General features: G+C 39.4%; 1 protein-coding gene across 7 annotated transcripts in view; it reads left to right on the top strand.

The window, feature by feature from the left end:
* The window catches only part of BNC2 (basonuclin zinc finger protein 2), a 703,423-nt gene that overhangs the window by 647,720 nt on the left and 31,136 nt on the right, over window positions 1-24,567 (top strand). For all 7 annotated transcript variants that reach the window (XM_068234374.1, XM_068234375.1, XM_068234376.1 and 4 more), the window contains one exon: window positions 3,238-5,201. In XM_068234374.1, the coding sequence (XP_068090475.1) occupies window positions 3,238-5,201 (1,964 nt within the window). The remainder of the gene's footprint in view (window positions 1-3,237; window positions 5,202-24,567) is intronic.

Below are 24,567 nucleotides of genomic sequence, written 5' to 3'. Positions count from 1 at the left end.
AGGAAAGCGAGTTAATATGTATTTGAACTCTGTGTAAAAAAAAAAAAATTCTTGCTGAGGCCAGCCTAAACAAAACTAAAAAAACTGCAATTACAACAGTCAGAATCATCTGTCACGTGTTTATTTCATAGGATTGCAGAGAGCTTTGCCAGGTCTCTTTTATCTGGACTTCCTTGCTCTGGGGGATGCTTGCTGACAGTAGCAAAGGGGGGAGTCACACTATCAGCTGAGCACCTACTGAAGATTTTGAAGCAGTACCTAAATGATTAGTCATTTTCAGAACTGACATGATGAAAGGTTACATATTATATAGTAAGCCTCTGGCCAAAAAACAATGACAGGAATTGCTGATAGCTTTCTGTAGAACTTTCCAGAAGATGGCATTGACTGCTGATATTAAAGTAAGAAGTATGTATATACCATGAAGTATGCATGGTCCATGCAGCATAGTCTTTGTTTTATTTGTGTGCAGAAAGGGGCAGGTTTACTATTCATGAGTATGCTTTTTTAAGGTAATAAAGATGGCAGCTTTCTCATGTCTAGTTTGTTCTCCTCTTCACTGCCATGTTCAAGTGGAAACTAACAAACAACCCTGTACAGCCCCACAAGTGACATGCAGGGCCCGTACAGGACTGTGTGTCAGCGCAAAGCTGCAGACGGCATTGAAGAGGAGAGCGGTCCTGGCACTGAAGCAGGGACATAGCCTGTGCTTCTCTTCACTACTCTGCATCTTGGGATGAACAGTGGCCACTGAGGGGAGAACTGGAGTTGAGCCTGTCAGTGGCGTATCTGGGTAGTATAGCGCCTATGGCAAACTATACTATGGCTATGGTAGGATTAGATTGTGAGCTCCTCTGAGGACAGCCTGCTGTACCCACAGTGACTGCTCAGTCATCACATTCTTGTCCCCTTGTGAGAGTCAGAGAGCAGCCTACACGCAGCAATAAGACGGGGGATCAGATTGCAGGGCAGCCTGTCAGTGCACTACACATACATCACTTTGCAGCTGAACAGATGCTGCCTGCAGAGTCTGGGCTGCACTGATAAACAATGCTCCCTTCCCCTTGTGCAGGGCTAATACTAATACATTTTCATGCTTCTCTGCACTCCCCCTCCTACAGATCTGCTTGCCTCTTAGCTCATCTTCTCCACTACCATCCATGATGCCGAGGTTAGGGCAGATCTGTGATCCTGGAGGGGGGAAGAGTGCAGGCATGAAGAGCCACTGCAAAACCACCTGTGGAGAGAGAGAAGTGATCCAGCCCACACCCAGACAAGTAATTTGCCTCCAGCTCTCTGCAGCTCCAGCAAGTGAGCCCCTCAATCCTTCTCGGCAAGTTCCCATCTCTCTGCACTTCCCATCTCTGCACTGCACGAGCCTCTTCAGAGCTCAGTGCACTCACTCTCGCCTGGAGCTCCCCCTAGTGGCGCCTCCTCTCCGTTCTCTCCCCTGGACGGAACGAGCAGCTTAGCTTTGCCTGTGTGTATCCGCTATCGGGACACACACCAGGGGGCTTCAGTGGCACAACACGGGTGCAGGCATGGCGCCCATGATGCTATTGGCGCCCATAGCACTTGCCATGCCTGCACCCTTCTCCATACGCCTCTGGAGCCTGTAGATTTGAGGGAGGTGGGAGAGAAATGAGTTGCTCAACTTGTAGTTAAAGCATTCATGCTAGCCAATTAGTCACTGTTCTGCCCACTATTTTAGAGACCGCTTTACTGTGCTAGCTAAGTGACACTCTGTTTTACTTATGAAACTTTACCAAGTGAAACTGCAGGTGCAGAACAAAAAAAAGAAATAAATGTTTTTGGAAATGTGTTATTTGTTTACAGAAGCGTAGCTATGGGTGAGCAAGGGGGTACATATGTCCCCCGGCGCAGCACTGTGAGCGTACTCAGCACGGCTGCTGCACCCTCACGCATGTGAGAGGCAGCTTGCTAGCAGCCAGAAGTGCCCCTGCTTCTCTCCCTCCTTCTGCAGAGGAGTGTAGAAACGTTACAGCAGCAGAAAAGCGAGCACACCTGTATATATAAACAGGAGGAAGGGGAGCAAATCTGGCTACTGAAAAGGGGGCACATCTGGCTATTTAAAGGGGGCACACCTGGCTATCAAAATGGGGAAGAGGGGCACATCTATCTATGGGGAAGGGGACACATGTGGCTATCTAAACTGCATTTGTCCATCTGTCTCCACCCATGAACACGCCCACATTCTGACGCATGTCCATGCCCATTTTGTCCAAGTGAAGGTCGGCCCAAAAATTGTCTTTGTCCCCGGGCACTGAAAAACAAAGCTACGTTTGTTTATAGTTAGCTTTTTACTTATTTACTAAAATTAATAAATATTCTAAGTTTAGCAGTGCATAACCTTTAAGTAAAAGACAACATGCATCTTTATGTAAAGAAATTGGCCTAAATTCACTAAGCTTAACTCCTGTCTTTAATAACTCTTCTGAGCTGTTTTACAGTTATCACAATTATATCACCATGGTGATAACTGTAAAACAGCTCAGAAGAGTTAATAAAGACAGGAGTTAAGCTTAGTGAATTGAGGCCAATATGTTGGCTTGCCTGTTCAAAATACTCTTTGTTACAACTGCATTGTATGGGACTCACCTGGGTTCCCATGCCTCAGTAGGAGCAGAGTTTCGGGTGTTTCTTGTTAGGCTGTGAGATTCCTTGCAGCTTTTCTGTTCTGTGTTTGAAAATTGTGTAACTGGATATATATCCAGAATAACAATGATAAAAAAAGCACTTTTCTGTGGAATACCTCTTTAAATATTGTGACCTCTGAGGTCTGGATTTGTTGCTGCTATTGACTCTTACTTAAACTTTGCTTTCCATTTAGCATTTACATGAAAGACAAGTGTTTTCTTGTTATTTAATAGAGAGTTGCTATCGCTACTACTTGCACAGTATGGTGTCACATCTTTTACTAATGCATGATAAACAGTTATACACTGATCACACTGTTAAAATCACAGGGTTGCAAACAGTTTCTTTCACAGAGCTCCAGTAGTCTATGCTGTGTTTGTTTTTACATTACTTAGTACAATCTGTTTTATGGAGACTAATTACCGCATTTACATGACATAAAAAAGTTGCTTCTTCTAGCTTAGCATTATTCTAACTTGCTCATTTGTATTCTTCAAATAAGCAATTGATTTTTTTTTCTAGGCTAATGCAACATTTTGTGGTTGTTTATTTTTCTTTGTTTTATTATGTTTTTCCCAGGATACTGCTGGCAAAGTCCTGGATCGGTGGGCAATCATGTCTCGGGAAGAAGAGATCATCACTCTGCAGCAGTTCCTGAGGTTTGGAGAGACCAAATCTATTGTGGAGCTCATGGCCATTCAAGAGAAAGAAGGTCAAGCAGTAGCTGTCCCTTCCTCAAAGGCTGATTCAGACATAAGAACTTTTATTGAAACCAACAACCGAACCAGAAGTCCAAGTGTACTCTCTCATTTAGAGAACAGCAACCCCTCCAGTATTCACCACTTTGAGAACATGCCCAATAGCCTTGCATTTCTCCTTCCATTCCAGTATATTAATCCAGTATCAGCTCCTATGCTTGGGTTACCTCCTAATGGGCTTATGCTAGAACACCCTGGACTTAGGTTGCGAGAACCTAACGATTCAAATCAAAATGAATGTGAAGAAACCAGTGAGTCTGAAGTCTCCCCCATGCCTTACAGTAGAAGTGAACGGCCGTCCAGTAGAAATGCCTTGAGTAGCATCACAAACGTAGAACCAAAAACAGAGCCAAACAATGTTTCTCCTACTCAAGCCTCAACACCTGTCAGTGAGATTAGTAAACCTGATCATGTCAAAAATCCCTTTAAGATTCACAGGATGAGAAGGATGGGATCCTCATCACGGAAAGGCAGGGTATTTTGCAATGCATGTGGAAAAACCTTTTACGACAAAGGAACTCTAAAAATCCACTACAATGCTGTGCATCTCAAGATCAAGCACAGGTGTACAATTGAAGGCTGTAACATGGTTTTTAGCTCTCTTAGAAGTAGAAATCGGCACAGTGCAAACCCCAATCCCCGACTTCATATGCCAATGCTGAGGAATAACAGAGATAAAGATCTAATACGTGCAACATCTGGAGCTGCTACACCTGTTATAGCTAGTACAAAATCAAGCTTGTCACTAACCAGCCCAGGTCGACCACCCATGGGGTTTTCTACCCCACCCTTAGACCCCCTTTTACAAAATTCCCTTTCTAGCCAACTAGTATTTCCTACATTAAAGACTGTGCAGCCTGTCCCTCCTTTTTACAGAAGTTTATTAAATTCAGGAGATATGGTCAGCCCTCCAACATCACTACCTACAAGCCCAATTTTGCCTGCCCCTCTTGGGGTGGATCATCCTCTTTCTTCTCTGCCTCAAGAGCTGCAACAATCTGTGATTAACATGTCAACACAGGACTCAAATATGGACCTTGCTCCTAAAAAGAAACCACGAAAATCAAGTATGCCTGTCAAAATTGAGAAAGAAGTCATTGATACAGCTGATGAATTTGACGATGAAGAAGAAGACGAAACTGACCATGGCCAAAATGACCTTAGCCAAGATAACATTTCTCAAGGTGATGTAAGTCCTGGATTGTCCATCAACAGCTACTCCAAACATGGTAGTAATAGGTGTATTTTGAGGACAGACACCAGAGCGAACAGTATCACTTCTGAAGACCAGGAACATGAGAGAGATTTTGAAAATGAATCAGAATCATCTGAGCCAAAGTTTTGTGATGAACCAATGGAAGATGATAATCTTCCCCTTCATAAAGAAAACAATCCTCGGTCTATGACAGACAATGAGAAATCTTATGAAAATCACATTGACTGTCATCAGCAGGCTGTCATAAAAGTAAAAGAAGAGTTTACAGACCCTACATATGATATGTTTTACATGAGCCACTATGGACTTTATAATGGGGGTAGTGCCGGCATGGCTGCACTTCATGAAAGCTTAGCTTCATCTTTGAACTATGGAAGCCCTCAAAAATTCTCTCCTGAGGGTGATCTCTGCTCAAGTCCTGATCCCAAAATTTGCTATGTGTGCAAAAAGAGTTTCAAAAGCTCATACAGTGTGAAGCTGCACTACAGGAACGTTCATCTGAAAGAGATGCACGTCTGCACAGTAGCTGGTTGCAATGCTGCTTTTCCTTCACGACGAAGTAGAGACAGGTTAGTAATTACATTGGCAATGAGGAAGTTGTAGGTTTTCATATCATTATTGTTTACATCACTGTTCAGATTGTCAATTTGGTGAAGAAATCAAGAGTGAATTTTATTAACTTATGTTTTCCATAACTACCATAGATTTTTACACCACAAGACTCCCCATTCCAGACAGTTTATACTGTAGATTTACAGTACTAATGGCGTGAAAAGGCAAAATCTAGTGACACCTGTAGTATCAATATAAAACATCTTCATAACTGAAACATCCAGTCAGGCGTTATCTTTTAGCTTACAAATGTCCATGAGTTTAATGAGTTTTTAAAGCATTGCCATTTAGGAGTATTTAGTTAATTTCCTAGCCCTTTCTCATGAATTATGTAACATTATCTATTTTCTACCTTATCTATACAAAAGTTTTTAAGCACCCAAAAAAAGTGCAAATAATATGGTGAGAAAATACTATCAAAGTTATGTTAAAGTTTACCCAAGGACGATGAAAATAAAAAAGTTAGCTACTTACCACTGAAGAGGGACGTCCTCATTGCCCCCACAGTTGCCACATGCTGACCCTCTGAACATATTGCCTTGTCCTTTATGTCCTTTATGTCCTTACAAGTACAGTGTGGCCACGCACATGCATGATGGGGAGCGTGGTCACAATCTAAAAGTGGCGATAGTCTCTAGGAGGATGTGGATCCTACAGAGGCTTCCCTCTTTATAGGTAAGTAGCTAACTAGCTAACCTTTTTTTCTTTCATCAGCCTCGAGTTTTCTTTAGTCACAAACAACTTATTCTGAGTGCTTTTTGGGGGCTTAGAAAGTATTGAGAAGATAATTTATAGATAATGGGAAAAATTAGAAAGGAGAGTTAATTCATGATATAGGTTTTGTACATCAACACCATTGTTAGCACAGTGGTTCTTTGTTTATATGAGACACTTAAAGAAAACCTGTAGTGAGCAGCTTATGAACGCTGCCATGCTTACTCTATTTTAAAAAACTACTGCTTGATTGACTGTTGTTCTGATCCTCTTTTTGTAATACTTAATGAATCTGTGACCCAAAATGAAAATATAATGGGCTTGATTCACTAAGACAAATAGCATGCCTTATCTGAGTTAACACGCCTTATCAGAGATAACACGTCTTATCTGAGTTAACACACCTTATCAGAGATAACATGCCTTATCAGAGATAACACGCCTTGTCAAAGTTAACATGCCTTATCAGAGTAGCATAGCAAGCGCTACAAACCCACAGGGGCTCAGGGTAGGACGAGTGGAGCTCTCATCATTGGCAGTTCGTAGCACTCGCTATGCTACTCTGATAAGGCGTGTTAACTTTGATAAGACGTGTTATCTCTGATAAGGTATGTTATCTCTGATAAGGTGTGTTAACTCGGATAAGACGTGTCATATCTGATAAGGCGTGTTTACTCAGATAAGGCATGCTATTTGTCTTAGTGAATCAAGCCTATTGTGTTCAGGGACCTCTGGTTGCATGGCTAGTACTAAGAAATAGTGATTATTGAAGGTTCTCATAAAATTTCCATTGACCCAGGAAGAAAATGAAAATGAGATTATCAAAGCCAGAAGCTTTTGATCAATTAGCTGGTAGCTTAGTTATTACCTGTAACCGGCAGTGGGAGGTTTGAATTGGCTAAATTTCATTCACTTCCTGGTTCAATGGAGAATTTTGTGCTCATCCCTACTCAGAGATTCCTTAAGCAAAAAATTGCCAGAGCATCCAGGGAACTGCATTTATTAAAGGCCAATTAGGATGGCAGCTTCCATATTCCCCTTGCTACAGGTGGTTATAACGGTAGCCATACATTTTTCCACAGGCACCAGATCCAGCAAAAAATCTATATCTCCCCGATCAGAAATCTGAACATAGAAATCATTTTATCACCCTCCCCTACTTCATTTCAGTCAGATATTATCAGATTGAACCACACCACTGCTGGTTAAATTGTGTAATAGTAAGATGGGCAGTTGTCTATCCCCACAGCTTCCCCTATGCTGATCATTTAAAATGTCAACCTTTTATTAATGATTCAAAGAAATATTCCAATAAAAATAGATACAGTGAGGCACAATTTGTATTGGTTGTTGTTTGATTCAATGAGTTTATCAAATCAAGGGCCTTATGCACGTGTTACTGTGTACATTGCTAAGGTTACACATGGGGTAACAATTGTTACAATAGCACTGCGCCCCTTACTGCGGTGACATACGTGGTACTAATTGGTTAATGGCCGGTGCTCCCCTGCACTAGTAATGGTAAAATTGCCATGGCGTACGCCAACTTTTACTGCAGTGTAGTGGATCAGGGCCAAATGTCTAACCATTGAAAACATTGGATTATGTATGGCTAGCTTGAAAAGGAAACTTTTTTGATGCTATAACTTTAGGTATCCTAGAAAATATTATATGCAATGCAATTTATTTTAATGACCTTTCTTCCCTTCCTTAAAATTTGTTTTTAAAGACCATTAAATTAGACTTCATTGCCCCTAAAAAACAAACTCATAGGAAATGCATCTTGCCATCAGTCATTTCAGGGTACAAGCCTGCGGCAAGGAGGCCGCAATAGCAGCATAGGGGGCGATATTGTGGCTGGGAACGCGAATAATCACTCGCGTTCCCATGCCTGTCGGGTCCTGACGGCGAACCCGGAAGTGGTCGTCGGCGGGGACGGGAGCATCGCAGAGACACAGCGAGGGCACCGATCGGCTGCAGGGGGCTGAGGGAAGCCCCAGGTGAGTAAAACTCACCGTAACTTTTTTACGAGACTTAAGGTTCACTTTAAAGGCAACCCAAGGTGAGAGACATATGGAGGCTGACATATTTATTTATTTTGTAAGCAATGCACATTGCCTGGTTGTCCTGCTGATCCGCTGCCTCTAATACTTTTAACTCCCAACAAGTTGTTTTGTTTCAGGTGTGTGATTAAAACACTAATGATCAGATAGATGAACAGGATGTGTCAGGCAACTGGTATTGTTTTAAAGTAAAAAAAATTGGCAGCCTCCATATTTCTCTCACCTTGGGTTTCTTTTAACTAGGGATGGTCATTGAGATACAAATAATTCTGACTTTATCCAAAATTATGCAAATTTTGTGTGCATATATATGGAGCTTTAAAATAGACCAATCGAATACTGCCAAGGTGAAATTTGGCCCATTCTCAAGCTGCATACATTTGCTTACAGAATTTGCATAACCCTGCATCAATTTGGAATTATTAACATCTTATTGATCTTCCCAACTTTTAACTGTTGAAGGTGACATTTTTTTTAATATTTTAAATTGCAAATATTCTTCTTATCCAAATGCCAATTCAATGGAAATGTATATAATTTTCCATTAAAGGACCACTATAGCGAAAAAAGTAAACAGCTAAAATCTGGCTAGTTTTAGACAGTCCATATCCTCATGGAGGATTCTTATGTTTTTCTTTGTTTTCACAAAAGAATTTCCTGAACAACAGTTGCCAAGTCTAACTGCCAAAATAATAAGATGCCAGCTTCCCTACTCACTTGCACACTATTTTGGCAGTTGAAATGAGCAACTGTGATTCAGGGAAATGCTTTTCCAAACAAAACCCTGAGAATCCTCCGTGAGGAGATGGGACTAGTACAAAACCTGCTTCTCTCGCTGTAGTGGTCATTTAACCAAAACCAAAAGACATTGTGCATTTATATTAGTAAGTATAGAATTAACTTCCTAAACAAACCAACACCCCTGTCTTCAAATGATCTTCTTTTCTCTGGTCACTTTCTAAAGTAATAGTAATAAAAAAAAAAAAATCTGGCACACAAGGAAGAGAAAAACATAATAGAACCTTCATGGAAGTCTCATGACACTACAAAATAACTTTAAAAAATATCATCAGGAAATTGATGGATCTATATAGCTCATGCAGCACTTTGCTCAGCCGCTGGTTAATGTAAGAGATAATCTGTTCTTCAAGGATAATTTCTCCTGCTAGGAGAATTACATGCTTAATTAATCAGGTGATCATTTTGTAGTTTTCTGGTTGGCTGTTTGTGATCATGTGATCAAGTATCACTTTTGCTTCCTAATTAGGCTCATTGTGACAAGCCAATCACGTTGCTCCAGCATGAATCCTTCCACAGGAGAAATTCTCTTAGTAGAATTGGTCATCATCTTTACTCAGTACTTGTCTTTGCTGAAGGGTATCTGCACTTTGACTGTGCATCTCACTGCTGTGTGGGCAAGACGCTATACATGGATAATAATATTAATGATACTAGATACGGTGAGCAGTAAGGTTGTAACTTTTTCTTAAAAAAATATATTTTTGCTCTTGTATGCATTTTTATACAATGCATATAATTTTGTGTGTAGTTGCTTTTGACCATAGAATGTTAGTTTGTAATTAGAAATATTGAGAATCTAGCCACTGTTTTGGAAATAAAATTGATTCTTGAATAAAATAAGGGAGTCAGATTATTAAACTGAGGAATTCCCACTGCAGATTTACATTTTTCTACTGGGGTTTCTCATCTAGATCAACGTGTATTTAAAGTGAACCTCCGGACTAAAAATCTACTCAGCAGCACTGAAAAGACTTGGTGTTTCTTTAACAGTTTCACAGCATCAGAACATTGTTTTTCTTACCAAAGCATCATTTTTAGCTTCATTTTTACCTAAGCTCCACCCATCAAAGAAAAAAAGCCTGGGCTTTTTTTTCCTGATGCTGTGCAGAGCATGATGGGATTTTCTATGCTGTTATTCACGTTGCCTAGCAACTGGGAGAGGTACTCAGGACACAGGAAAGTTGGAACTGTGTCTCATGCTCCCTGTCACCTCCTTTCAACCAAAAAGATGGCTGCCATCATGAAATCAAACATTTGCCTGTTCTTTTAAAACAGGGTGGGTAAGAGATTATATTACCTATCTATTTTAATTAACATAACTAATGTAACTTAATGACAGTATGTTTGTTTAGGCTGGAGTTCCTCTTTAAGGACTTCAGTCCTTTACAACATGTATGATAGCCAAAGTAGGTAATTTTTCTCCTCCCATTCAGTTCATTGGCTGTACTAGTACATATCCCATGGTACAAGGACAACCCAATTACTGAAGGAAACACAGGAATGACTGTGTGCATCAAGACTTTTATCAGTTTCATGTCTGACTACAGCTAGATTTTAATACATCTCCTCAATAATGGTAACTTCATCATAAGGGAATCTGAGTATAAGTGCTTGACTTTTGTTCTCATGCAAATGTATTAATAGCTCACTAAACCTATTACTATGAATATCTTTATAAACTCGGACTCAGTCCCACCACTTGTAATACACTGCCTTTAGGAGGGTGTATTACTTAATTGTTACTAGATCAACAGTGTAGGAGAAAGGCTGACTAGAAGATGAGCGTAATAATGTTGCAATGTATTTATATAATAATATATAATACTTGGAATCTTGACAGCTTCAAAATCTGTAGTAGGTAAAAAAAAAACTTTAACAAAAGCAGTCATGACAGTTAATCAAAAAGTGTTAAACATGATTCAGTCTAGTCCAAAAACCTCTGACTTGTATTATCTTAGTCATCAACATGCTTGTTTGGCAATGATTAAATAGAGCATGCTTAAAATATTACAGCGATAACACAAAGTATTGATAAATATATCACTGTTTACAGTAGAAACTGCAGGATGATTAAGAAAGTCATTAAGCATCATCTGATTCATCATTCATGCATGCCAGTCACATCACAAAGTCATTGACTCTGTCATTAAATCACAGATCAGTTTCCATTCTGTTCTCCACAGTAGAAACATAGGGGCTTATTCAAGGTACAATTAGAAATATGCAAAGGGCAGTCGTCCATAACAAAAATAGCTGATGAGTCTTGATAGGTTGCTATGGGTTACTCCACATAATACTGTACAAGTTATATACCCTTTATATTACTACACTAAATAAGCCAGACATTTTGTTGTGAAAGGCAATACAATTTGGGATATCTTAAAGAGGATGTATAGGTTTCTATTTCTTATGTTTATTTTTGTGTTGTGGTTATTGCTAAACACAATTCAAAATGATTTAGCATCTCTGATTTGAAACATATAAAATATTAAAATACATATTTTAGTGTTCAAAATAGCTATATTGATAAGCAGTTTAAACGAAAGAGAGAATTTAGCAATATTGAAAAAATATATGTATTTGGAGGTCTCATATAAGAGACAACACATATTAATACAAGAACAAAAGAAAAAATGAAGCAGCAGCAAGGACATAGGGTACATCAAACATCAAAATATGGTTTCTTTTTGGTTTACAAAGATAATTCTGGTTACAGCAAGTAAACACAAACATGGTAAGGGTATCCAACCTTGGTAGTCATTCTATAGGCATAACATCATTTGGGGGATTGGTGAAATATTGAAATAAATATTTTGAGTTGAATATTTTCAATATTTCATCGTGTTTGGATGATTTTGTTTTCTTTATTACAAATAATTAATCTAAACAAAGACTTTAATATTAATATAATAATAATTTGTATCAAGCCATGGGAGGATGTTTCACATTTTAGTTGTACATGCTTTCTATTGACCTAGGGATTTTTAGCTTCCTTCACTGCCCGAAGCAATAAATAAAGTTGTATTAAATGAGGCTTCTGCAGTTGAAAACGTATAATATTTAGCATATTCATTGTGAAACCTCTCACCCATTACCCTTTGAATGATATCAGTCTTGCACAGCTGATTGTCGCAGTCCACAGTGTCCTTAGAGTGGAACTGTACATTGTGTTCCCAACCCTAACATGTTACTATATACTTTGCTTCTGAGAACAAGCAGGATAAGACTTCCACAATTTTCAGATAATAATGGCAATAGTATAAATGTCTAAGACAACACACTTGCACACAATTCTGTTTTAAAAAGGGGCAGTACTGTGTCTCCTCCATAATCTTATCGCTGAGTGACCTGCTTCTTCTAAGCAGTAGTGTACCAGTGGCGCCAATCAAAAATCCCAGGTAGTTCTGGTCAGCTAGTGCTGGGAATTCACTTTTCATAAATACATTGTAAATACAGAGCGTAATTGTAGTATGAAATATGGAAGTATAGTAGGTAGTTCCTATGTGCCCTGACTATCACGTATTTCATGAAACCAAAGAAGCTTGCAGTCATAACATTCACAACTTGTTCAAAATTACAAGGTGTGTTCTAATATACTGTATGTAGTGTTTTGTTTTATTTTTTTCTTGTATGTTGCCTTAGATGTTTCCCCTAATGAAGAGAAAATGTAATTTAATATGATATATTTTAGACCTACGGCATTTTGGACCTCATTTATGAACTGTCTGGCTTGATTTTCTATTCTCTCTTAGCAGTCTTATCATGCAGAGTATACAGCAGCTATCCTATAGTGAAAAAAAAGTGTTTCGTGTATAATTGTCCTCTGGTAGCTTGGACATGCTGTACTTAATGCCCCCTGACTCCAGAAGGAAATTCCATACTTTGGATCAGTTCTCTACACTACAATATCCCCAGCAGTGGTCAGAGAATTTGTGCAAATGTATGCATGTAGATAGTAAATTATATTTGATACCATTATGGTCATTTACAATGGTTGCTCATAATTCAGTCTTTTTGTAACTTGATTTGCAGTCAAGTATGAGTTTATAAAACTGGGAGAAAGCTTAAAGCCCAACAAAACCCCCAAATGAAGTAAGAAAGATCATTGGCATTGTATTATGACATTTAAAAATCTTATCTCTTTTTCTTCCTCTGTATATTTATACAAGATCCCTTTTGCTAGTTGGGTTCATGTTCACAAAGTAGGGTCTTTCACTTCCTGTGAACTAGAAGTTTACAGCAGTTTATACACAAACTTCTGCCCATCTCTTGTAAATGTAACTAAATATGGATGAGATGGATGTAGAACTGTGCAACTATAGAAGCAATATTCAAAATGTTACTCCACCCTTGTCACTGACTCTGTCAGTATCTGTTGCCAACCCTCCAATCACGTCTTCTACTGTAATGCTGGAAAATGTAGCCTCTAATATTCTTGAGAGTTTCATAGACTCATTCGTAATTGGCCCTTCCACCAGCTAAATCTACTGAGGTCAGGTAGATAGCAGCTGTACTGCACTTGCAAGCACAATTGACTCATGAAAAAAGAGTATTTTGCCCACCATCTATACAATCTTTTGATTTGCCTGATTGCTATTAGAATGTGTTGTCTTTTATTTTGTGTTTCGATACACTCTAAATTACATTTCATTACAAGCATGAAATCTGTATTTTCTAAAGTACAGACTGTCTAGACCTTTACATCTGCTGCACAAGCAGTTAACAATACAAGTGAAACTGATTATCTTCAATAATGTATTATATTCAAGCTTTGGATTTAGTAGTACCACATACTGTATTAATAAATATAGTAGAGTTCTTAGCAATATTATCTTAGTCTTAATATTGGCGTGCCTTCATACACATGACTTTGCCACTTTTGAGCACACGTTTTCTCGTTCTAAATGTGTTGCCTATTTAAGTGTGCTGAAATGTGTTATTGCAGACAGCAACTCAAATAAACATATTTATTCATCTTGGGAAGGCATGTAAACCTTTGTAAGGCCATAGCAGATGCCAGAGGAGCTGCTGCCATCAGGTTGTTAGCACAACAAGCCTAGACGAGGAAGGAAAACAATTGAATTACACCTAGAATTTGCATCCAGTTCATGAAAACCTCCTGGGGTTTCAAGGGTGCGTTAGTGACATCTACAACACCCTTCTGCTGCCAGGTTACCTGACTGCTGGATACAACAGGTGTGCTGGAATAAATTAACATGGCATATCGGATGAGTCACTGCATAACATTAACAGCGCAGGTGATAGTGTGCCTCTTGTTAGCACATATTAGCCTCTCTTGCTTTGGAATTGATTCAGATAACTTTTCTAACATTCACCCGTTTGCAGATCCTGTTATTATTCTCTACAATGCAAGTTCACCTCAAGATGTTATACATCATGACACTGTTTTTAGCTTTTACATGTTAATATGCAGTCAATAATTACACTACACATCATTTTGTTCCTTGCTTATTCATCATGTATTTGTAGAAAATAGTTGTGTGGGGGTTCTTTTTAGACGTAGATATACAAGTTAAAATGTATTGTTGTTGGTGCTTGCTAGTTTATAATACTCGATGAAGTTCTTACCCATTGCCACTAATTTAGCCATTTCCCATAGAGTTAACCATAGCCACTAGTTTTTACTTTACCCAGTTATTCACTTCCGAAGATTTTTGGCTGTTGTAAACGACTCATCTTTGAAAAATGTTCAGAGAATTTTCTTAGGTCCAGAGACCTCTGCTTCCAGGCATTCTACCATAGTACAGTGCAAACAGGTCACCAGTAATTCATAGGCATAACTGCATCTATTGAAAAGCATAGCCATACAAATGCTCTATAAATAATCCAAAACAATGAAGTAAGCTTGGTGACTGCAAACAGTCTTGAGAAAGCCCTAATAGAGGGGAGAAACATTGTTGACCTACTCCTGCATGCTTCACTAGCTTGGTTTGCCCTGCTGCTTGTTGACATCTGCACTGTGAGTTTATCATGCTGGGGTTGCAGTTCCCCATTTCTAAACATAGAATCAATAAATGGATTCCTTCGTTGTTTTTCGTCACTAATATGTGATGCACCTTGATCTTCATTTGTGCTTTTTGACTTGTTTCCCCTTATCATCCAGAGACCACTCCACTGTAAATTAATACGTGAGTACAATGTACGCAGGAAGAGAATTCACTGTGATTCTCTTTCATTTGATTTACTTGCAATCATATTAGTTTACCTATAGCCCTGTTTTTAGATATTCCATTTTCTGTAAACCAACGGTGTCCATTAATGATACAATCTTAACTGTACAATCTTACCACTTCTATGTAATATAAGGGTCTACCTAAAATATATATTCAAAATATATTAACTGAGTTTACCCTTCTGTTACACAGATTTGTCAACGACACTGTAATGATATATATAGAATGCAGTAAATAATTCAGGATATCCACTTTTTATGGTAACTGTCCTGATTTCAGCATATGTTTACAGAAACACTTCCTATAGCTATACAGTGTATTGCTGTATATTGGTATGTAACCCCGCCCTCCCACTAATGTCAAGTCTACGCTGATTAGCTATTTGCCCTTCTTCTCCCACTGCACTCCCAGTGCACTCTGGGAGACCAGGGGCCATATGCAATTTAATTTCTCGCCTGAGTTTTCTCCTAGGTAATATTTTCACAACTTGTAAATAAAATGCCTTTTACACCACCAGCAAGCAAACTCATTCTCAGAATAATTTTGACAGTACTTTTTCACCTACTTTTTGGTACTTTTTCCACTGCAAGTGCTAAAAAGTTAATTTAAATAGAAGATGAAAAATGTTCTCTTTGGAGAAATCTCAGGAGAAAAGGTGAATTACATATGGCCCCAGGTGGTTTTTTTCTATCTAGTTCAAAACACACAACCCCCAAACATTCCTCAGCAATGCACCTGCCAGCAGTAAAGATGTCACCACCATTCTTACCCTATTGCCAGCATCTGAGCTCTCCTGTGTGGCAAGTGCTGAATGCTAGGGATATCTTCTTGTTGGCTGTAACTTCTACAGTGTTCCTAGTGTTGCGGTCTGTGCTACTTTACAGACACGGTCAAGATCGCGTGGGTGCAGCAAGGCTGCGGTCTTGCCAGAAGAGGAGTGTGGCCCCCGATGTTCCCAGCAAAAAGCAGGGGGAGAAAACAGGAAGCTTCCCAGAATGGATCCAGAGGCTTCCCTCTTCTTTTTCCTAGGTAAATACGTGTTATCTTACCAAAGGTTTGTCTCGGGTTTTCTATAAGGATGATAGACTGCAATCATATGGAGGAAACATCTCCATGTGAAAAGTTGCAGAATGTAATACTGTACACTCCATCAGTACAGTGAATTTGTAAAACCCAGCAAAGCAGTTTGAGCATATGATCAGGATTTGCTCAGAACGCTTGGGATATATATAAAACAACCAAAGTTGGCTTATAAGTATATTTACATGTATATGTTTTAGTTTAGTTCAGTTTTTTGCTCTTTTTTCTACAATTCATTATTTTATCTTATTTTTACAGTCTGCCTGCTTCTCCCATTTCTGAATTGTTGCTCTCTTTTTTTTTATCATATTTTAGGCATTTCTCTCTCTCTCTCTCTCTCTCTCTCTTGCTTTTGTTACCAGATCTGAGAGTCTGACAACAAACTCTATGTATTGGAAATTGAGAGACACATAAGACAAGTCAGATGCAGAAAAAATACTTATCTGATCTGTGCTACCATGGAGAGGAAATGTAGTATGTAATAACAATATGAATGTACATGTTTTTAGACATTGTTACATCTGTAGACCTAAATAATAATACCCTAGAAAGTAAAACTTAGTTCACATACTGGATTAAATGTGTCTGAGGTGGCAATTAAAGAACACCTGTAATAAAGAAAAGTGCCCCTGGGGGTACTTACCTCGGGAGGGAGAAGCCTCCAAAGATATTGGCGTGGGAACTTTTTTTAAAGGTAAGTATTCATGGTTAATTAGGAAACATAAAGGACTTTTTTAGTTCTTGTGTTTTTATTTATTTTAACCCTTTGTGGAAATGGGTCAGGGGTACTATGTACCCCTATACTCATTTCTCCTGGGGTAGGGGCTGCCATCTGGGGGGCCCCATCTTAAATCTGGGTTGACTAGAGGACAGTAGAGGACTTAAAGCAAAAGTAAACTCTTGTAGACAGTTTCCATGATTATTTATTAGTGCTGCACAAATGGTTATGCAGTTTGATAAATTAAAGAATCACCTTTAATTTCAATTTCAAAAAAATATATACACAATCTGTATGTCATTTTTCAACTCGTGATTTGTACCTTGCACATGAGCACAGACAGCCTGTAACGATCGGTGTAACACAGAGAGGGTCTGATTACCGGTGATCTGCAGTATCACCGAGAATGCAGAATATACCCGATTATTGATGATCTGCAGTATCACCGATAATCAGATATATCTTCTAACCTCTGGACACCTGAGAGATGAGAGTGTTTGGTGCAACAGTAATACTTTGAGGAAAGCACCCGTAAGATAGGTGCTAGGCAGTAAGAGCTACTGCTATGGATCAGATTCCTTCCACAGGTCTGATGCTCCCCAAGGGGCGGAGCCAGGCTGAGACAGTGGGAAGGACAGAGCGTGAGTGACACCAATGGGCAGTGTCACTAACAGATCTGTGAACTATCTCTTAACAGGAGAGATAGTTCTCGAGGTCGGACAGGCCAGGTCGTAAACACACGGACAGACACAGTACAGAGACAGGAGACAGATGCAGAATCCAGGGACTAGCAGAGTTTGGCAACAAGGTATCAGAAAGACAAAGGTGCAGAATCAGAGATCAGAAGAATGGTCAGGAAGGCAGAAAGGTCATAACAGATAATCAACAATGCCTAAGCTTGAGTGTGAGCTCCAAGATTCTCACACTCCAGGAACTAGACTAGATAATAACAATAATACAGATGGTACAGAATTCCTAGACTAAGGTGTGAGTTCCTTGGCCATCAACACCTTGGAAACTGGTCTAGATAATAATACAGATCATAACAGAATTCCTAGGCTAAGGTGTGAGCTCCGTGATCATCAACACCTACGAAACTGTCTAATAAACACAGATACTGACAAGGTCTGAGTGCTACCACGTAGTGATCGCAACGCCAGACACCAGATGAATGACCAGTACCCAGTATATATACACCAGCGCTCACCAGAGCCTCCCCTAAGTGCTGCACCAATGAAAGTTGCTGAAATTGTCAGCTGACCGGCTTGGTCAACTGACCCCCTTCTGACTGCCATAAAGGCCCTGCCTCTCTGCGCGCGTGCGCGTCCTCCTAAACCTGTGTGGACTATCAGTGCCAGCCACACCAGTCATGTGTTGTAATGTTTCTGCTGTGTTGGATGCGTAATCCGCCGCACCGCTGTCCGTGCGTGCGGCGTTTTCTCCGCATTCCGCATTACTGAGAGGAGCAGGCCTATGCGTGCAACTTGCCGCATTGGACGCGGAATCCGCCACCCTGTTGTTTGAGCATGCGGCGGTTTCTCCGCGCTCTGACTGCGCGCCAGCTGCCATGTTGAACGCGGAGTCAGCCGCCTCACTCTGAGTATTAGCGGCGGCTTTTCCGCGTTTCCTCACACAGCCCCATAATTTTCTAATCCTTGTATGTTATAGAGATTTTGTTAGGTTTTTAAAGGGAACCAGAGAGGAAGCACCCTTGTGTATTTTACCATGTATATCAGTAAGAACATTAGAGAAAACACTTACCATGCTCTCTGTTTCATCCTCACTGCTAAAAGTGTCTGTTAACAGCAGTCACAAGAATCCCAGACTGAGCAATTAAATCTGGCTTTGCTGGGAATGATTATTGCTGAGTCATTATAGCAAAGCCACAAGGGGGCAGGCTTGGGCTTGAAATAACACCACAGAAGACAGACTTAGCTATAATCTTTCTGTAGCAAAGCTAGACGGAGCAGCCTGACTTCTCAGTCGGGGATTCTTATCAGACGTGATAACAGTCAGATTACACAGAGAACAATGAAACAAAGGGCAGATTAGGTGTTTACTGTCATGTTCCCACTGATTTATAAGGTAAAATACAAGAGGGTGCTTCATCTCTGGTTCTCTTTAAGCACCTGCACTAATGAAGTGACTGGAAGCACTATGCCAAACGTATCCCTCTCTGTTCAACTCATGAGGGTCTAAGGAGGGGTTTGTTTGTGTTGTGCTCAGAATCAAGTTACACAGTTTGAAAAATTGTGGCATTAATCCTTAGGAATTAATATTAGGTGTCCAAGATTTCCATTCCTAGCCTAGATCATATAAGAACATAGTGGGATTGCTGGAAAATTACTAAATTAATGATTGTGTGACTGCAGCCATGTGCTAAAGATGACTAAAAGACATCAAGAGTATATGTCCTCATATTTGTACAGTCAGTTTTTAAGGTATACTCTTTTAACTGCCTATGACCAGGATAATTACCGTTATTGAAAGCAACGTACACATCTCTGAGCTGTATACAGGTTTCCGGGCAGTTGACATCACAGCTGTATCAAGGAGGCTATGATTCCCTGCAACTAGCATGTGGCTGATATGTTAGACTTCTCTAAGCCAAGTATGAAGGGACATCAAAGGGTGCCTTTAACTTGTCACACAGTATCTCCTAAGCCATCATTGTTGCCATTAGAGTATACTTTTATCTATTAATCTGAAAGATAATGTATTTTATTGATTTATTTCTAAAGACCTTTTACTTTACACAGTCCAAAAGTGTCACCAAATACAGCCAACTTGCTTTTCTTCAAAATCAATACAACAATCAATAGCGTATATGGGCTACCAAGTCTGGTGATTTAATCCAGATATCAGTTTATTGTTTCCTGTTATTAAATAAATAGTGCTTTATGGTTGATCTAACTGATCTTGTCCCCAGAAAGCCTTGCAAAACCCGCCATGGAAATTCAACAGTGAAAGTGTGGATTAGGCACGTTTGTCCTATTTTTTTTCTTGGTATTATTTCATTCTGCAGTCTGTCTTTTTTATTGCGAGGACTTGACATTAGCACTCCGAGCTATATTAGCATCCATTTCAGCAGTTCAGTAATGGTATTAAAAAAACACTTAACTTCAACGGTGAATGGTCGCATGACAGGGTCGTAAAAAATCCACATTAAAAGAAATGTATGTATTTGTCCTGACAAATAACTCTTTTTACATTTTTTTTTTGAAAAAGTATTAAAATGGGATGCGTAATTAAACATAAAATGCCAAAATAGAAGGACATTTTAACATGCTAAAGATATTTTAACTATCCAGTAGGATGCCCAAAATTAGCAAGATTTTATAATTGTCATATTTTTTAACTTATTATGCCTATTTAAATTAAGGCAATATCATTCATTTAAAGGGATCTGTAGTCTCTTGTTGTTGCTTTTTTTTGTTTTCAAGTTTATGCTTACTAAACAAGTGATAGAAGAAAAATACTTGCAGAAAGAAGCGCTGAGTCCTAATGTCTAAAATTGTAAAATGGAGCTTTTGCTATAAATCTGCAGTGGGCGAAGAGGAGGAGTTAAGCACAGTTACTGTAAAAGATATTTTAGAAATAGTGATGTGACGAACTGCTTGCAGGAGAACAGTTTTCAGCAAACAACGGCGAACGTTTGCAAAGTTCACATTCGCCCCATGTTAATGTTTGCCACAAACTGTTCTCCTGCAAACTGTTCATCTTATCACTAATTAGAAAGACAGTATGTTTAAGACTGAAGCAAATTGCAGAACTAAATATTTATATATATATATATATATATATATATATATATATATATATATATATATATATATCTGTCAATAATACCAATACTTTTTCTACATGTTGCTAGAAATCATTATAAGGGCTCTATGCCAAAAAAATGTAAAATGTAATATATGTGCAAACATAAACAAATAAGAAGTGTTGCTGTCACTTGCAGTGGGTAGTAGAAATCTGACAGAAGCGACAAGTTTTAGACTAGCCCATCTCTTCATGGGGAGATTCTCAGGGATTTATTTATTTTCAAAGCAATTAGTGAATGACAGTTACTCTGTCCAAGTGTGTAGCGAGCAGGGAGGCTGGCCAGCATTATTGTTTAAATCCTTTTTAGGGAATATCTTTATAAAGAATAAAAGCCTTGCTGAGAATCCCCTATGAAGAGATGGACTAGTCCAAAACCTGTCACTTCTGTCAGATTTCTACTACCTGCTGTAAGTGACAACAACATAGGAGAAAAGTAATTTATGGCTCATTTTACTCTGAAAAAAAACGTACTTCTTATTTGTATATGTTTGCACATATTTTAAATTTTAAACTTTTTCGCCATAGTGCCTCTTTAACAATAAGCGAATCAATGTAAATCATTTTACACCTATAATTTAACTGCTGTAATGCCATAAAATATTTGTGCCCTACTGTGTTTAAGTTTAAAGCTGAACTACAGGGACATTTATAACACCACATATTATTATCACAGCTATATATTTAAAAGCTTATTAGATGTATGTTATATATGTTAGAGCCAGAACCCGAAGTCTGGCCACTGACTTCTGGTTCTGGCCGGTCAAAACTAGAAGTGGCTGTCTCACTTCGGCCAATGTGCGAAATGGATTGAATCCTGCCGGCTCCTTCTCTCCCCGGCTCTGGCTCCTCCCTCCACCCCCCTCCTACTGAGTTCTGGCAGCTGGGGACACATGCCCCCCCCCCCCCGAGTCGTTCATCGCAGCAGGGAGGCAGAGCGGGAACACTGCAGACATTGCTTCTGCCAGCACCCGCTTTGCAGGAAACCCCTGCTTTCCTGCCATGCAGACAACTCTTAGGAAGAAGGGAATGAATGTTTGTTACCAGCTCTCAAAATACCAGAACTCGATAGGAGAGGGACGGGGGAGGAGTCAGAGCCGGGGTAGAAGAAGGAGCCGCTAGGATTCAATTCATTTCGCACATTGGCCGCAGTGAGACGGCCACTTCTAGTTTTGACCGGCCAGAACCCAAAGTGGCAAGACTTCGATTTCTGGCCGTAACATATATAAGTGGTATAATAGTAGAAATACCCCAAACTATGTTAACTTTATGTAAATTTTTACAGAGCCACACTTAGGTTGTGTTTTCTGATTCTGATTTTTGCTAATTTATCTGATTCAGAGGAATGACAGCAGGGCTTAATTACAAGTCTTTTGACACATATGATATGTCACATATACTGTCCAACTGGTTGTTGTTTGGATGGAGATTAACATTAAAGGACAGCAGTAACATTTAGAAACTAGCAACAAGAATTCTGCTTTTACCTAAACATATACAGTAGGTCAAGCAGCCCAACTATGTTAATTCATAGACTATAGTTGTCAGTACACTTAGGGAGCCTAGTGTTCCTTTTGAGGGATAATGATATCTACCTTTAATACTAGCATGTGCAATACTATGTTGATGCCATTTTTTTTTTTGCAAAGTCATGCTCCTTAAAAAGCAGCAAAAGCTCAGTTTTCACGTTGTATACATCTGCATACATTTTACATTCATTATTTACGACTCAGTTCAACACTAACAAATGTTTCAAGAAGCATTAACAGATTGGTTTATCAAGCCTTTAATAATGTGCAGTCGAGGGGGGGGGGGGGGAATAATAGTTGCAAATTTACTACAAAAAGTAGGGCCGCTATCCTGGTGGTGGCTGCAGTGACTGCCACCTAATATCTGGTAAAGTTGCTGCCTTTGTGTGTTAAATACATGCAGAGAGATGTTTCATTAATGTATTCCCTACCTATCAGGTGAAATGTTTAACAACAGAAAATGTAGGTTAGCACCCTTCTCGTGTTTCAAAGACTCCCTACCTACAATGCAGCCTGGGGTTGGCCAGGAGGTGGAGCTCTCAAATGTGGGACTGAGCTGGGCTTTTAACATTGGGTAACACCTTACAACACCTTAAAAAGGAGAAAGACCCCTCCCCCCCTTCCTTTTCCTACCCCTTGCAAATATTTTTTTTCATATGCAATGTACAAAAGGGATAATAGCATGAATGGGGCTAATGGTGATATCTTAAGCAGAACCATTTTATGTTTACCCCAAAAGGGTTACAGTTGAGTCATTAAAGTCAACTGTTAATATTTTTTTTCTTAATGCTCCTATAAGTCTTCTTACAGGAATAATGATCCAGGCAAGCACCACAGAACCAACTTGTGATGATAGACTACTGATTTAGAGCATCCCCAATCATCAGATCTTATGGGGAGTTGCCAGTATGCATTGGTTAATTCCTAACAAATGTGGTCTCAGGAATGAGAGACGGGGTCATGGGCACCCAGGGTTCATTAACTGCACATAGGGAGCAAAAGCTAGTCTGGTCCAGCCCCACAATGGAGCTACTGTAGCACAGATTATAAAAAAAAATGCTGGCCATGAGAAAGAGGCATCAAAACACACAGAGCATTGTCGCTTTGTATGTACAGGGCTGAATAGCTGAAGGTCAAAATATCCATTCTTACCTCTGTGTATCCAAAATAGCACTTACAATGGGTACATGATTGTCAGAACTGGAGCAAAGATAGCAAGGGAAGTGGGTAACCTGATCTGAGGAATCACAGTTTCATTTAAATCTTGCAGATGTTACCACCTACCTTAGGATTGGTGAAGACCACATATGCCCCATTATGGCAGTGGTATTATCAGATGCAGAGGATTTCATGGTAAGCTCTGTTTAAGGAGCAATATTTTAACCTGATTTGTAAATTGTGCTTGCCCCTTCCTCCCAAAGTAAGCTGCTCCCATTAATCAAATGTTACCAGACCGATAGTCATAAATCCTGTGACGAGTGTCACATGACAAGAGATGGTGACATTTAGCCAGTAGCAGCAGATTAGTGAGTGAGAAAAGGGCAGGCACAATGAATAACTCATGCATTAGCCTCAATCCATAATCAGTGGGACTCATATTCAAGTTAAAGGATCAGGTGCTAACATCATGATGCCAGATACTACAGGAGACCTGCAGGGGTCTTGTGGAGTCCATACTTTGTGGTTCAGAGCTCTTTTGTTGACACAAGGAAGACCTACTTAATATTAAGCAGGCAGTTCTAATGTCCTGGCTAATCAGAGTCATATATTTAAAGTAAACTCTCTAATTTATGCTTTTGGCAAATCAGTCTCACACTATCTCCTTCTCCTGTAAATATAGATAAAAATTACTCAAGCTGTATAAATGTAATTAATCTTGTTTTTATTTTCACTGTTCTGCAGCCAGAATAAGGGTTAATGGCACCCCGTGGCTTTGGAATCAGATACGCCGTTGCAGTTGTTTTCAGCCACGTTTCTTTCACTAAGTGCTTTGGCAGTTCACAGTCTCTACACGAGAGAGATGCTCAAGCTTGGTTCTAAATTTTGATTAAACGCAATGCCATTAATCAACAGAAAGACACTGAGCAGTTGGCAAGGTCCAGAGCTGCACAATGTTTAAGGCATAAAACATTTCCAAGTAATTAGAAAACATTCCTTTCGGAGGAACAGTGCCTTCAATAAAGAGGTAAATGATAGCATATTTATTGTGGACGTAGGCAGGCAGTGCAATATGATAAACTACAGGAGATGCACGTATCAGTAATCATCCGCATTATTAGTGCCATTAATCATAATTCCCAAAATATAAGGGCCGCCAACACATCCATTTGACCAAAGTTGCCCTTAGCAAGCCTCTTCTTGACCATTCTAATTTCCCTAGTAGACTGTTGTAACCTGGT

This window comes from Hyperolius riggenbachi, chromosome 1, assembly GCF_040937935.1.
Source record: "Hyperolius riggenbachi isolate aHypRig1 chromosome 1, aHypRig1.pri, whole genome shotgun sequence".
In the NCBI taxonomy this organism is placed as follows: Eukaryota; Metazoa; Chordata; class Amphibia; order Anura; family Hyperoliidae; genus Hyperolius; species Hyperolius riggenbachi.
Note: the sequence above shows the minus strand (reverse complement) of the source record. Positions and strands in the feature narration are given on the sequence as shown.